At 53.6% G+C, this 14,416-nt stretch overlaps 7 protein-coding genes across 7 annotated transcripts; 4 read left to right on the top strand and 3 right to left on the bottom strand.

Moving 5' to 3' along the window:
* Nucleotides 1-544: 544 nt before the first annotated feature.
* On the bottom strand, nucleotides 545-2,107 carry CKM354_000061700 (uncharacterized protein; the record flags this gene model as incomplete). Its single annotated transcript, XM_044795711.1, has 1 exon — nucleotides 545-2,107. The coding sequence occupies one exon, from the start codon at nucleotides 2,105-2,107 to the stop codon at nucleotides 545-547; it is 1,563 nt and encodes a 520-aa protein (XP_044651646.1).
* A 1,460-nt stretch (nucleotides 2,108-3,567) lies between these two features.
* On the top strand, nucleotides 3,568-4,245 carry CKM354_000061600 (uncharacterized protein; the record flags this gene model as incomplete). Its single annotated transcript, XM_044795710.1, has 1 exon — nucleotides 3,568-4,245. One exon carries the CDS (start codon nucleotides 3,568-3,570, stop codon nucleotides 4,243-4,245), a length of 678 nt encoding a protein of 225 aa, XP_044651645.1.
* Nucleotides 4,246-4,697: 452 nt separating this feature from the next.
* On the bottom strand, nucleotides 4,698-5,995 carry CKM354_000061500 (rRNA-processing protein LAS1; the record flags this gene model as incomplete). The annotated part of the gene is made up of 2 exons (XM_044795709.1): nucleotides 4,698-5,223; nucleotides 5,274-5,995. The coding sequence occupies 2 exons, from the start codon at nucleotides 5,993-5,995 to the stop codon at nucleotides 4,698-4,700; spliced, it is 1,248 nt and encodes a 415-aa protein (XP_044651644.1).
* Nucleotides 5,996-6,515: 520 nt separating this feature from the next.
* On the top strand, nucleotides 6,516-8,198 carry CKM354_000061400 (uncharacterized protein; the record flags this gene model as incomplete). The annotated part of the gene is made up of 3 exons (XM_044795708.1): nucleotides 6,516-6,608; nucleotides 6,662-7,944; nucleotides 8,015-8,198. The coding sequence occupies 3 exons, from the start codon at nucleotides 6,516-6,518 to the stop codon at nucleotides 8,196-8,198; spliced, it is 1,560 nt and encodes a 519-aa protein (XP_044651643.1).
* A 573-nt stretch (nucleotides 8,199-8,771) lies between these two features.
* On the bottom strand, nucleotides 8,772-9,793 carry CKM354_000061300 (uncharacterized protein; the record flags this gene model as incomplete). The annotated part of the gene is made up of 2 exons (XM_044795707.1): nucleotides 8,772-9,512; nucleotides 9,572-9,793. The coding sequence occupies 2 exons, from the start codon at nucleotides 9,791-9,793 to the stop codon at nucleotides 8,772-8,774; spliced, it is 963 nt and encodes a 320-aa protein (XP_044651642.1).
* Nucleotides 9,794-10,141: 348 nt separating this feature from the next.
* Nucleotides 10,142-11,233, top strand: CKM354_000061200 (WD-repeat containing protein SWD2; the record flags this gene model as incomplete). Its single annotated transcript, XM_044795706.1, has 1 exon — nucleotides 10,142-11,233. The coding sequence occupies one exon, from the start codon at nucleotides 10,142-10,144 to the stop codon at nucleotides 11,231-11,233; it is 1,092 nt and encodes a 363-aa protein (XP_044651641.1).
* Nucleotides 11,234-12,160: 927 nt separating this feature from the next.
* On the top strand, nucleotides 12,161-14,315 carry CKM354_000061100 (uncharacterized protein; the record flags this gene model as incomplete). Its single annotated transcript, XM_044795705.1, has 4 exons — nucleotides 12,161-13,687; nucleotides 13,767-13,912; nucleotides 13,991-14,089; nucleotides 14,165-14,315. The coding sequence occupies 4 exons, from the start codon at nucleotides 12,161-12,163 to the stop codon at nucleotides 14,313-14,315; spliced, it is 1,923 nt and encodes a 640-aa protein (XP_044651640.1).
* Between the last annotated feature and the right edge of the window lie 101 nt (nucleotides 14,316-14,416).

The raw sequence follows: 14,416 nt of genomic DNA, 5'->3' as shown, positions 1-14,416 counted from the left end.
GATTCGTAGTTTGCAGAACTGGGTGTGTGTCCCGTCCTGCAGTGCAGATTCGCTCGGACTTGTTCGATCCGGGTGTTGATTGCTCGCGAAGCCGCAGAGCTGCAATTATCATTAAAACCTGGCTTGAGCACAGAACACAGACCATGGTGCCGTGACCTGTTCAAGAAGACCTGATGATCGGGTTGAGCTGTGACGATGAATCTTTCATTCGTCTGCTATGTACAAGTCTTCAAACGAGACTTTGGTGTATCCAATATGCTCCTCACTGCCAACAAATGAATTGTGCTTTCGCTCCCGAATATGTCAGACTACCAATCTTTCCAACGATGCGCCATGCAGTGTTCCAAAATGCCCAAAAAAGTTTAGATTTCCTTCCTGCGGTGCTCCTGTCGCTCAAAGAGACTGTGCTGTGTGTGCATGTGACTGTTTGCTTTCCTGCTTGCTTGATCGCTTCGACGCAAATGTTTCAAAATTACAAGGAAATGGAAGCTGCCCGCTTTTCTTGTCCTTGAGAAGAAAAGAGGCCAGACGAACTCTATTCGCTCTAATCGACAACGTCGGTCCTTCGAAATCTTTCCAGCAGACCATCGACAGTGCTAGACTTGGGGAGTGGCGGCTGTTCCGATTTGGGCTCGACTTGCATCTCCCTCGCAAGCGGACTGCGCGGACTCACGGACCCTCGAATCCTCCTTTGTTCCTTGTCCATGGTGTGTAACTCATCGATACTGCCATTGTACCAGCCAGTTGCGTTATTGTAGTTGGGAGAATTTGCGTATGCCACCCAAACGTGGCCATCAAGCTCGTCGTCCTCGTCGGCCGTGGAGTCGGAAATCCCTGGCCCTCCAAAACGGAATTCGTAGATTTCTGATCTGGCGTCTTCAGCGTCTGAAGCGGAATCTGTCGTGGTATCGGCAAGTGTATAATATGTGTGTTCTTCGCCATCCGAGGCAGGATATCCGGCTACAACGAAGTCGTCTTCCTCGTCTTCGGCCTCGTTGGCATCGTCGTCGTCTTTGTAAGCTCGAGCCTTGCGGTTGTTGGCTATCTGATGATTGATCGCTCGCAGCTCCTCCTTTAGTCGGGCTCTCGAATAAGCGTTCTTGGTCTCCTCGATGCGAAGTTCGATATTTTGAGCACTCATGACAAGGTTGGCGTCCGGCGTTCGTGCGTACATCTCGTCCTCCAAGGTGGTGGCAGAATCAACGCGCTCTAGCGGCTCATAGGTCATGACATCGTGGAAGTGTTTCTCGAAAGCTTTCCGTTGGGACGATTCGGTGAGTGCAAAGATAATCTCGTCGATGCCTTCCCACTGTTCGGCGTTGGGTCTGCGCTGTCGCTGGGCTCCGGATATGACTTTACGCCATAGTTTCGCAACTTCCTCGACCGGATGATTCAAAGGCCCTACTCCCCATGCTCCGAGGATCAATCGCTTGGTCCCCTTCATTTGCGCAATCCGGAGAACAGCTTTCATTTTCTGCATCATAATGCTCCTGTGGTCGTCACAATAGCTGACACCGCAGCTGCAGGCACCCTCCACATCTTCGGATCGACCCTCTCGCGGATGCTTGAATGTACCAGCGGTGATGACATCGACGAAGAAGCGCTGTTTCTTCTTGTACTCCTCGGCAAGGTCGTCGCGGAACACAAGAATATCGGGCGAGTAGACGCCACCCTTCACGGGCAGCATGTAGAAATCATCACTCAGGGACTCGTACAGCGTGGTCCGGGCGCAAAGATATTCCTCCTGACCTCCCACGCCTCTGAGAAAGCCACCGCCCCGGACCGTCGTGGATCCCATGTTGTGCACGCCAACATTGGGTTGCTCCTCACTGGATCTGCGGGTGGCCGAACTCACGAAATGGCGATAAGAGATCTTGCGGGCGACATCGAGCGAGCCTCCAGACTCGATCCGGACACTGAGATGCGAAGGGTGGGCAGCCGTTGCGGCATTCTGTGGGCTCTTGACGACGATTTGCGGGTCGTCGATCAATTCGCTGTGCATCACGCCATGCTTCGCCTTGATGCTGGACCGTAGGGCTTCTGGGATCGCTCGGGCGATGGTTTGTCTTGCGCGTGATTCGCGTTCCTCGCGCTCTGCTCGTCCCATATCTGCGACGTTGTGTGGGTGCGGCGGTGGTTGGGAAAAGGCAGATAAGACGAAGAGGTATGTCCGGCGGCGAGTCCGGAGGATTTAAATTGGCCAGCACCCAGAGTCGAGCAGACCAGGTGTCGTCACGCGGGTATGGGGGCAGCGAACGGTCTTGCCTTTGGGGCGGGCTGATTAGCCGTCGTCAGGTTGCATGTGAATCGCCTGAAGCTCGGCAGAAGCGGTGGGTTGATGATGCAGCACAGATGGTCTCGTGCGTGGATCCACGTATGGGAAATGGGCGATAATGAAACTACTCAGCATGGGCAGCGGCTGGACCAGAGTGGAGGAGTGGTGCGAGGCGGGGTAGTCGACGAGGCAGCGTGCGCGCGGTTCACGCCTGCGGTGCGGGAAGTGTAAAGAGAGGACGGGAGAGTAAGGTAGGTAGTGGAGTGGATTGGGAAGGGCAGGTGAGCAGACGACGCGCCTGTGGGCGACATCCTCATCCGTCGAAGCTTGTTGCTTCGCTGCCCGTGCATCTTCATGTGAAAGGCGGCAGCTGCGAATCAGCGGGCGATGCTGAAGTTAGAAGGCGCACGACAAAGGCAAGCGAGCGGACGACACTTGGGCGCAGGCATGCGGCATGCGTGCGCGCGCTGCTTCGGGAATCCTCATCTCGTGCCGCGACCGGGTTTGCTGCTGTCAGCTGCACCGCACCCTTCTTGCGCTCCACCACCGCGATTGCTGTTGCTCTCCCTCCGCTGACGGTGGTGGACGGCGGGCACGTGGCGGGACTCAGGCGAATCGCGAGATGGCTGACCATGTGACGCATGACTTGCAGTGCTAGCTGGCTCGCAAAGGGAATGGTCGCCGTGGGGCATTGCGTTAGAGCTACGCCAAAAGTACGAATCGCCCGAAGCAATGTTCCAGCCGGCAACTCATGGCACTTGTTGCGAAAGAGTGGAATGCGCCCACGACCGTTGCAGAGCCGGTCCAGACAATAATGCAAATGGCGGCGTCGCACAGGGATGGGTGCTGTAACATTTCTTCACATGCTGCTGCGCTGCCGCACTTCTGAGCTTGTGATGCGCCGAACGCGGCCTCTGATCAGACCCGACCAGCATCGGCCTTCGCTGCACGGAGGAGTCGCGGCGTCGCTCCATAGCTGCTCCTGCTGGCACACGAGAACGCATCGCCTCCTCTGCGCTGCGCACTGCAGCACCAATTCACACCGGAGTCACCGCCCGGCGGAGAACCGGTCAGCATGTGCCTGTGCTGTTGTTATTATTGTCATTGCCGTATGACGAGTAGACGTGCTGAAGCCACCATCATCCTGGACCCCCGTGTCCCGTGTCGCCCTCTTGGCAGCGATCCCGTCCTGTTCATCATCTTCATGTGACAGCAGCTGACGCAGAAGCGGTCAGTGATCCAGCGAAACATTCATCCGACACTGCGCTGCCCTGCCATCCTCTCAGCCAGACATGCCCGGCATGAATGCCCCTCCGCCAAAGGACAACTACGTCCCCCTCGCCCAATCAAAGCCCTTCGTGTCCACGCTGCGCTACCCCTCTAGCAGAAAGACCATCTACGACCGCAATCTGAACCGCACCAAAGCCACAGAGACCTCGCTCGCCTCCTTCGCCTACCTGTTCAACAGCCTGATCACCTACCATCATGCCAAGTCAGGCTCGGTCAGCGAGATCGAGACGCGTCTGAATCGCGCGGGATATCCCATTGGCATCAAGATGCTAGATCTGGTGCTCTATAGACAGCCGCCGCGAACTGCTGCACGGCCCACACGCATGCTCGACCTACTGCAATTCATTCATGGCGCGCTATGGAGGGCTCTGTTCAACCGCAGCGCAGATGCTCTTGAGCAGAGCAACACGAAAAAGAACGAGTACATGATCGTGGATAATGAACCTGTGGTGAACACATTCATCAGTATCCCAAAAGAGATGAGTCAGTTGAACTGCGCGGCTTTCGTCGCGGGCATCATTGAAGGTGTGTGCGATGCTGCTGGCTTTGGCACTGAAGGAGTCACGGCACATTGGGCGGGCGAAGGAGACGAAATGTGGCCCGGGAAGACCATCTTCCTGCTACGTTTCAAGGATAATGTACTCGAGCGAGAAGACGCGATCAAGGCGGGCGGAGGTTGAGACTGGCGTCCTACTTCAGAACCAGCAGCACAGAGGCAAAGCTTCATGCTACGGATTCTAACCCCTGGGGTTTCGCATACAGCACATGCCGCAGCTGGCCTTGCAAGACCTGCTCGCGAATGCGAAGAACACGATGCTAGGTTCAGCACGATGATCTCACGACTGAGAGACAGAAGATGTGGGTCGGGGTGTCATACTGAAACATCCGCGCATTGGTTCAGATTCACCATACATGTCCGGAATCTCGACCAACACGCAGGCCACGCGTGGCACGCATGCAATGTTGCATGACTTCAGACTTGAGAGCGAATATGACGGAGCAGCATGTGGTGGCGTTGCAACGCTGCAGGGCCACTGGTCAGAAGGACACGACCCACAGTGGCACACTTTCACATGCAAAAGACTATCGGCCTGTGACAGAGTTCTTATTTTGCCACGTCAGGCACGAACTATCAGTGTGCCTCGACGACACCAATTGGCACTGCTATCGGCGGCAGAGCACGTTCCCAGCCCGTAGACTGGTCAAATCCTCCCGCGGACACATCGCCAATTGCGTCTCGGCCAGCAATATCATCGTGCATAATAGTGTCTTCTTTTGCACCCTCTGCTGCTGCATGCTCGTCTCGGCTCGCCTCGAACAAGTCCTGGTAATCGGTCCTGAAATCCGAGCCACTTGTCTCGAGCAAGCGTTTTCCGAGCCACGTCAACCAATAACCAAGATGCATGCAACACATGGTGATCATTTCACGCCTGTACGCCGTCTGCTGCTCGGCTGAGGCATTGTAGTCTGTCATATGGAGAAGCCACATGCAAATTGCCTCGCGAGTTGCATCTTGCTCTGTACCTTCCATTTCCTGATGGGTCAAGATTGCGAGCATGCTCTGCTGCAAAACTGGCAAGAATGAAGGAGACGAGGCAACAATGTCTCGTAACAAGCTATCCCACATCAGATATGCGCCATCAAGAGGGGTCCCGAGTCTATTACTTGTCAGCCAGTAGTCAACCATATTTCATTCGCAGCAACTCACCCTCGCTTCGATGGAATCAGCAGGTTCTCTTCCACCAATGTTTCTGCTACAGCCTTCCTCTTCAGCCTGCTCCCTTTTACAAGTCGTACTAAATTACGACTAGTCGCTCTTGTTTCCTCCGTCTGGTCTCGGGGCTTCTTCGACTTCAACACCTCCCTCCTCGAACCTCGATAAGTCTTGAAGATCTCCTTTGCCCGAGCTTTCACCTCCGGTAATGACTTTGCCACGCTCGCTTCGGTTCCCGGCTCCTCCAACTTGCTCCAGTAGAACACCCACAGCCATGCCAGTGCGTCATCTACAGCTTTCACCAACCTCTGAATCGCAGGCAATTCATCGTGCGTAGCTTCATGTCTCAATGTGACGAACTCTGAAGGCATGCCGATCTGCTTCGCAATGGCGAGCATCGAGCTCGGTTCTAGTGAGCGCTCCTTGTTACGCCCAATATCGCAGAACCCGGTGACGAAGCGCGTGAAGGCCGCAGAGTAGACGGCTCGGTTGCTGAAGAAGGAATCTGTAGAGCTATCGCTATTGTTGTGATGGAGGATGGCATCTACGAGAAGCGCGGTGCTTTCTACAGAGTGAGGGAGGTTTCCGCGCATTTTCCATGCCATAATCCGCGACACTGCGTGTTGTCGATCTTCTGGGGAGTCGGAATAGATTTGGGAGCGGACGGCGAGTAGATCGGCTTGTGTGCGCCATGGTGTGATAGTGGGCCTGACCATTGTGAAATTGTACGAATCTTGTGCTGCAGAGGTACTCGAGATCGGAGGTTGTCCTTTGCTTGAGATCTTCTTTCGTTTCTTATAGAGCGGGCTATGGACCTCAACTCATGTGGTGGCGCTGCTGGCTTTTCGCCTGAGAATTTGATGTCGCAACCGCTGGGCCCCTCGAACCTTGTTGTCTCCCTGCGAACCGCAATCGCTACTATCAGAACAGTAGGCTCTATTTGCTCCACTCCTCGTGTCACGAAACGCCAGGTGATCAATCGCTTAGTCGTCAGGGACTGCTTGGTAAAATCTTACCAATCTCCAGGAACCATATCGATATGTATCCGCCAGTCCCCGCCGCTCAAGCTGCAGCTGCAGCTTGCAGCTTCGTCATAAGTACGCGACGACGAAAACGCGCACCCGCTCTGGAGTTCTACTTGGGCAGCACCTGCAGTTTGCTTACGGGATGAGCTGGATTCTTGAAAGAGCCGAGGAGCGGATTAAGCAACAAAATTGCGAGAACAGAATACTCAATATGGATACTGCCAATGGAATATCCGCTCGCTCAAACAATACCGAGAACTCATTCGATGAGGCCTTCGGCAAAGCTTCAAGTGGGCAGCGCGAGGTATTGAGATCACGCAAACGGTCGCAGCCCTTGCATACACTGACGTATACAAGGAAGATGCTGAAGATTTACTGCATGTAACGAGCGACTCCGATGGCCCCTCCGAACAACTCGAAGTCATCTTTGACAAACACAATTCGCAGCGGAGACGAGCTTCTATGGCTCAACCGGCAGACCACGAAGGAGGAGGCAGGAGACCTAGACACAAACGACAGATCACCTCATGTTTTGTCCATTCTCTTCTTGAAGAGCGAACATTGAAGAATGGCGGGCCTGTCGACCGCGACGAGAATATGCACAAACCCGCAGATAAAGACATCGAGCCCACTTCGACACAAGATGTGCAGCATACACAGTCAAGGCTTTTGACGAAGAAGCAGTTATCAGATATGGCATTTGGGATACGAGAATTGTCGAAGAAGCTAGGCCGCGTGCGATTACTGCTCAAAGTCAGGAATGTCTTTCTATTAACGAAGGCGCATGACCAAAAGCTGATCAAGTTCACGCGGGACGTGTCGGAGTGGTTACTAAAACAAAAGAATGGCGATGGGAAGCAATATACAGTATGGGTGGAAGATACTTTAAAGAACAACAAGGCGTTCGATACCGAAGGCCTATGCAAACAGGACGAATCGTACAAAGATCGTCTCAAATTCTGGACAAACGAGCTGTGCAGAAAGAAACCGCATCTCTTCGAGATCTGCCTTGCCTTGGGAGGTGACGGAACAGTCTTATACGCTTCATGGCTCTTCCAACGCGTCGTACCACCCGTAATGTCCTTCGCATTGGGGAGTCTAGGCTTCCTGACCAAATTCGACTACGAAGGCTACCCCGAAACATTAACCACAGCGTTCAGCGACGGAATCACAGTGTCCCTACGCCTACGTTTCGAAGCAACAATCATGCGATCACGAAGAAAAGACGACCGCGACGATCAAGACTCCCGCGATCTAGTCGACGAACTCATCGGGAACGGCGCAGACGATGTCTCGACGCATCGTCCAGACGGGAGTCACAACATTCTCAATGACATCGTCATGGACCGCGGGCCCAGCGCTACAATGAGCAGTATCGAAATGTTTGGCGACGAAGAGCATTTCACTACAGTTCAAGCGGATGGCATTTGCGTCGCGACACCCACGGGCTCAACGGCGTATAATCTTGCCGCGGGCGGGAGTCTTTGTCATCCTGATAACCCAGTCATCCTTGTAACGGCGATTGCACCGCATACATTGAGTTTTCGACCTATTATTTTACCGGATACGATTGTTTTGCGGATTGGCGTGCCGTATGATGCGAGGGCGAGCTGTTGGGCGAGTTTTGATGGGAAGGAGAGGTGAGTGTCCCTTTATACTTTTCAAGTTGGAAAAGCCTCCTTGCTAACACGTCTTTTTCTTCTATTCTAGATCTGAACTCCAACCGGGCGACTATGTCACCATCTCAGCGAGCCGATTTCCCTTTCCATCGGTCCTGCCGCTTGATCGCAGAAGCGAAGATTGGGTGGATAGCATTTCGCGAACGCTGAATTGGAATAATCGACAGCGACAAAAAGCGTTTGATGATGGACACAAAGGGTCAGGAAAGTCGTGATCTGGACGTAGCTCTTCTCACGAGAGTACGAGATTTATGCAGTCATGATTGGAATAGGATAGACGGAATGAAGGTCGCGATTCATGAGTTGCGTAGAGCACTGTTCTCTTGCTTTGTACGGAGCAGGTGGCACAAGATGTGAGTCTACGCATTATGTGAGATTCGGGAGTTGAAGCACAGGAGCAGCGGATCATCCACCAGTATCCCAGTGACGACAAGCATAGGATTCAAGATGTGATGAGTTTGGGTTCCTAGCTACTATCTAGCGCCAGGTTTAGCCAGCCGCCGCGCGATCTCGTGCCTTGCCTAATTCATCGTCTGAGGACGGGACTGCTCTTACTGACAAGATATGTGCAGAGCGCCTGGGCACGCGCACTGATTTCCAAATTCTGTCGTCCTCGTCGGGGGCTCTCTCTCGGGTACAGGCGGCTTATACCACCTCCACAGGCCCGCGACATCGGCCCGGGCAGTATGTTCCAAGATTCGTCGTAGTCCAAATACAGGTATGTACAGTGGTATCACAAAAGGTTTACCAGATTAGTCTCAAATGGTCCAAGTCTACCGTCCACCAATTCATAGCTTTTCCTTGGTCTCTTTGGGCAGCACTCGATCCTCGAATTTCCTCATGAGCTTGTTGGTCTGTTCCGCCAATGTCAAAGTGAGGATTGTGTGCGGCAGAATTCTGGCCAGATGTGCGAAGAAGCCCTTGTACACTGCCAGAATACCTTCGGTCTTTACCGTTCGGTATAAGCAATCAAATGCCCCTGAATAAAGATTGCCGGTCTGGTTGTACATGCGGCTCATGACGGTGTCGGGAGGATGCATGACACAGCACACGACAAATCCTGATGCTGTGGAAGATGCCAGGTGGAGAGGTGTCCCGTCCTTAATATCGAAGTTTCTTTGTAACAGGCGCTTGGCGAAGAAATATGTGGGAAGTTGCACAGAGGATCCGAAACCTGTTCGGACCATTGCAGGACCGACACCTCTCCAGAGGCCTTTGATTCCTTCAGCGCCGTATATTTGTTTCATGCCATCAGCTGCGTTGCGGTATTGATGTTGTGTGCCAACGGGCAGAAAGGGGGAGTATGATTGGAGACGGGTCTTCACCAAGAAGAACGGAGATCCAAGGAACGCACCGAGGATGCCGGACGAGGCACCTGAGGCGATATTGACCGGCACTGATTGCATCGCTTTCACATTCGCATCAGTGGTGTTGAACGGGGATCGCGTCAGGACGAGGGAGTTGAGGGTAGTTCGTATCGGATCGTAGAAGCCGAGGCGGCAGCCATTGAGGGTCATTTGGTAGACGTACTGGTGCATTGTCAATATGCGAGACACTCAATATTGCTACAGATACAAGGGCAACATACAGCACAATTTAGACCTCTCAAGAGTCCCTTCAGGCCCTCGTTCGCATAGACGACCTTGACGCCGTGCAGCACACCTTTGTATAACCGAGGCGCATCTTTCTTGGATTGCAGCTCTCCCTGCAACTGCAATCGAATCTTGATCGTCTCAAAGGAATGCGTGACAGTGACAGCGCCGCAAGCTGCTATGCCGCCGGCCACGAATGAGCCGATGGTGGTCGACATGCTGCTCCCTCTTCTTCACCGAGTCGCGTGAGCGGTCGTGTTATCGCGTGCTCATGGAGCAGATTCGTGTCGGCGGGCCGGGAGCAAGTGAGCGGAGGGCGGCGTGTCGGCGGCGTCGGTCAATGGCAGGTCATCCAAGAATATGTGCTGTCATGTCAGCAAAAAGTGAGGACGGTCGTGCCGTGCAGGTGCCGATCTCGCATGTCGCATGGCGCTAGCGAGAAGCTTCACGAGTGCAGCGACAGGGATTCTGCACAAAGTCGCGATTGCTGCTGTTCACGTCAACATGTGGTGAAGACGACACGTCCCATCACCGTCCACTCCACACCCTCCGCTCTTGCGCGCAACATGGTCACGGAACAGCAGCAGCCTGCCGTGGCGCGCGTGCAGGATGTCATCACCACCTTCCGCCCGTGTCGTCTGTTCAAGGCACCGCCGCCTGCCGTCTACACCTCCATCGACTTCGACGACAGCGGCGAATTCCTGCTACTTTCGCGCTCCGACGACACCATCCAGCTCTTTAACATCAAGGCTGGCCAGCACGCCAAGGAGCTCAAGTCGCAGAAATATGGCAGCACGCTCGCGCGCTTCACTCACCACAGCACCTCCATCATCTACGCCTCCACCAAGCACAACGATGACATCCGCTATCTGTCCATGCACGACAACTCATTCATACGCTACTTCAAGGGCCACACCGCCCGTGTGACCAGCCTGAACCTCAGTCCGAATAACGATCAGTTCATGAGCGCAAGTATGGATGGCACTGTGAAGCTGTGGGATGCCCGCTCGCCCAACGCTCAAGGCCAGCTGGTATTCGAATCGCCGTGGTTTACCGCATACGATGCGAGCGCCTCCGTCATCGCCATCGCCTCGCCACCGGCTCAGACGATCGCCCTGTACGATCTGCGCAATTACGACAAGCCGCCCTTTGATACGTTCGACCTGCGAGATGTGGAGAATCAGTTCCGGAGTCAAGGTCAAAAAGGCGGCGAGGGCTGGTTGGGCATGGAGTTCTCCAACAACGGAAAGTACTTGATGATATCCACAAATGGGCCAGGACACTACATCCTTGATGCATTCTCTGGCGAGTTGATCCACTACCTCCAAAAGCCAGGGGGAGCGGACTACAGTCATCACGCTCCTGGTGCCGACCTCTCGACTGCGATGTTTGGCGAGGGCAATACACCTTCCTACGTCCAGTCGAGTGCATGCTTTTCACCCGACGGAAGATACGTTGTCGGAGGAAACGGGAGGTCCGCCAATCTGCTCGTTTGGGACTGCGCCGAGGAGCCCAGACCCGACAAGGTACTAGAGCCTTCAGCAGACTTGCCGAGTCAGAAGCCAGCCAAGGTCGTTGCATACAACCCGCGACACAATTTACTGGCCACTGCAGACAAGGACATGATGATGTGGTTACCTGATCCTGACGCTGCGTAATCACGGCTCGACTCCAGTCAGCTTTGTTTCGATTGTGCGTTCAAGCGTGGCGCTACGGAGTTGGAATGAAAGGCAAACCGGCTCAAGGGTTATTGGAGCATATCATGCCAGAGAGCAACCGAAGTGCGAGCGTTGCAGAAGGGACGCTTCGCGCTGAGAAAGATGTGCGAATCGTACGGCAGGTACAGCAATCACATACTCAGACTCGCGACGGAGCCCCAAGTATGAGAAGGCCTCCAATTCACATAGGCTATGGTAAATCGCTGCCAGGATCTGACTGAAAACCTGCTGACATGGCGCCAAGCTCTAGTGTAGTCTTATGTCTCTTCAGCTACGCCGATCGTCTGCTCGGATCCATGTAGCTGTGCTACCCCAGGTGTCAGGGTTTCATGACCTGTGCGATAGCTCAGCCACATTGCCAGAGCGTTGATGGATCCTTTGCCGATCTTTACAGTCCGCGATGCCAAACCGAAGCTGTGTCGGCGCAGTATTCAATGCCTTTTGTGCAACCCTGGGTAAGATTCAAGCAAGGATTCCTGTAGGGACGCGTATAAGCCGCTTTCGCATTAGTGCCTCATATGACTTGAACGGATTCCTCCGGATGCCTTGGTGTCACTGCTTGGTCCCCAATGTTCAGGTTGCTGACATGAGACCTTGTGCAAATTTTTGGACAGACCATAGGCTTGGCTCAGGTGAGATTCATAACGCCAGTCCGGATGAGAGCTGTTAGGATCCGGAGTGCACAGGCTCAATCCATACACGCCCCCCAGTGCCAAGCATATACATAGCCTCTCCATGCTGATGTCGCGTGGATAGCTCGGCAGTGCCTGACCGGAGAACAGTAATGTCTGCTGGGCATGCCTCGCTCGCATGATTTAAGCACTCCAATTCCCCTCGCTCACCCAATACCGCCACCAGCAAGCCACGATGTTTTCCAACGCGATTGCTATTTCGTTGCTCTGCATCTTCCAGTTCTCATCATTCGTTCATGCAGAAGAGAATGATCCTCCTGACTTCTCGTCGTTCCAATACTCCGGAGCACCACGGATCAGGAGTCAGCCGGAATATGACTTCTGTATCGTTGGCGGCGGAACAGCTGGTTTAACGCTTGCCAATCGGCTCACCGAAAGCGGCAGGTTCAATGTCGTAGTCTTCGAAGCTGGAGGATCTCCGGAGCAGGTGGCTACGTACAAGACAGCCGGAGGCAATCAATTTGTGCTCAATGGCGCCTGGAGCTTGCTTGACTACAATTTCGAGACGGTTCCGCAGGTGCATCTGAACAATCGCACTCTCAACTACCACCGCGGTCGAGCTCTGGGAGGCAGCAGTGCTACCAATGGCTTGTTCTACGGGCTTGGAAGCCGTGAAGTCTACGATCAGTGGGAACGTGATGGAAATCCAGGATGGAACTGGACAACGATTCAACGTGCAGCCAAGCGAGGTACAGTGTTTGTGGGCAACCCAGAGAACACGAATGACAATACATATATGACTTGGGATCCCAACAACTATGGCACGAAAGGTCCACTCAAGATCGGCTTTCAAGGCTATGTACCGGAATCGAACCCGTCATTCATGAATGCCACCGAGGCAATCGGCCTGCAAGTTGTGGAAGATCAGAATGGCGGTAACCCCATCGGCATCAAACAAGGCACTATCCACGCAGACGAGAAGTTCGAACGGTCTTCATCTTACGACTCATATTATCAAGCTGCCAAAGACCGTCCCAACCTAGACGTCCTTGAACGCGCCATCGTGTCCCGCATCATCTTCGCCCCTAACGATAACTCATCCTACTCTGACTTCTCCGAACCCGAAGCCATTGGCGTGACATTCATCGACGGCACCTCCGGCATCTTCCACAACGTCTCATGCAACAACGAAGTCATTGTTTCTGCCGGAGCCTTCCACTCTCCCTTCATCCTCAAGCATTCAGGCATCGGTCCTGCTGACGAACTCACCGAGTTCGGCATTCCAGTCGTCGTAGGAAACGAGAACGTTGGCGAAAACATGCACGACCATACCTCCTTCTCCGTCATCCACGCCGTGAAGCCTGAGTTTGCAGACGTGGCATCCACCACCGATCTCGTCAACGACATTCGCATCCTCAACGAGGAACAACGGAAATTCTATACTGCTTCTACTCTCAAAGAGCGAGCTCAAAGCAAATGGTCTGCTCCCTCGGGCGCAACGAACGGCTTCCAGAAGATCCCTGCTGATGAGCTGCGCGCTATCGGTGCAGGGGCAATCATCGATGCAGGCTGGGCGGACCAAGCGCACAATGAGATTTTGTACGAGAGTGTTTGGTACCCGCAGTCTTTCACGGAGTATGGTCAACCGCAGCAGAATACGAGTTATTTCTCGGTCACGGTGAGCAATCTGGCGGCATTGAGTCAAGGGAGTGTGAGGTTGGGAAGTAATTTCGCTTTAAGTGATCCGGTGATCGATCCGAATGTAAGTCCATCAGATCACCTTTCTCCCTTTTGCAGGAATATCGAAATGTTAGCAGTGTTGACGATAATTATTATGATAGTATCTTGCTGAGGAAGCGGATCGAGCGATGGCCATTCAGGGTGTCAAGTATTTGCGTCAGGTCGCGGCTCATCCGGCTTTGCAGCAATGGTCGGCGGGTGAGGTACTGCCCGGATCACAGTATCAGAGTGATGAAGAGTTGTTGGAGTAAGTTCTATCGCATCATGCTCTTGCTCACGTGCAAACGCCAAAAACTTCGTCAACCATGTGCTGACCTCGCTCCAGATACGCCAGGCTGCACATGATCCCCAACTGGCACGCCAGTAACACTTGCCGTATGCTGCCACGGGAGAATGGTGGTGTTGTGGATTCTCATATGAGAGTGTAAGATCTCCACCTCCCTTGTCGGATTGAATACCATTATGCGCGATCATGCTGACGAGCTTTGCGACTTGTCAGATACGGCACCAGGCGACTTCGAGTCTGCGATGTTTCCATTCTTGGTCGTCTACCAGATGTCAATCTTGTCGGCCCGGTTTACGCCGTTGCAGAATTGGGCGCGGAGATCATCAGGAAGGAATATAACGATTGGACTGAGGATGAACATTGAGGGGCTGCTATGATCGATCGATCCGTGGATACAACAATTATTCGGTTCGGCACGAGGACAACGTAGCTAGAAGAGAATGATTTGCTTACGAAACTGATCTA

Source organism: Cercospora kikuchii (assembly GCF_019650295.1).
Source record: "Cercospora kikuchii DNA, contig_00001, whole genome shotgun sequence".
NCBI lineage: Eukaryota > Fungi > Ascomycota > Dothideomycetes > Mycosphaerellales > Mycosphaerellaceae > Cercospora > Cercospora kikuchii.
The sequence above is the reverse complement of the archived record's forward strand: the minus strand, read 5'-3'. Positions and strand labels throughout refer to the sequence as shown.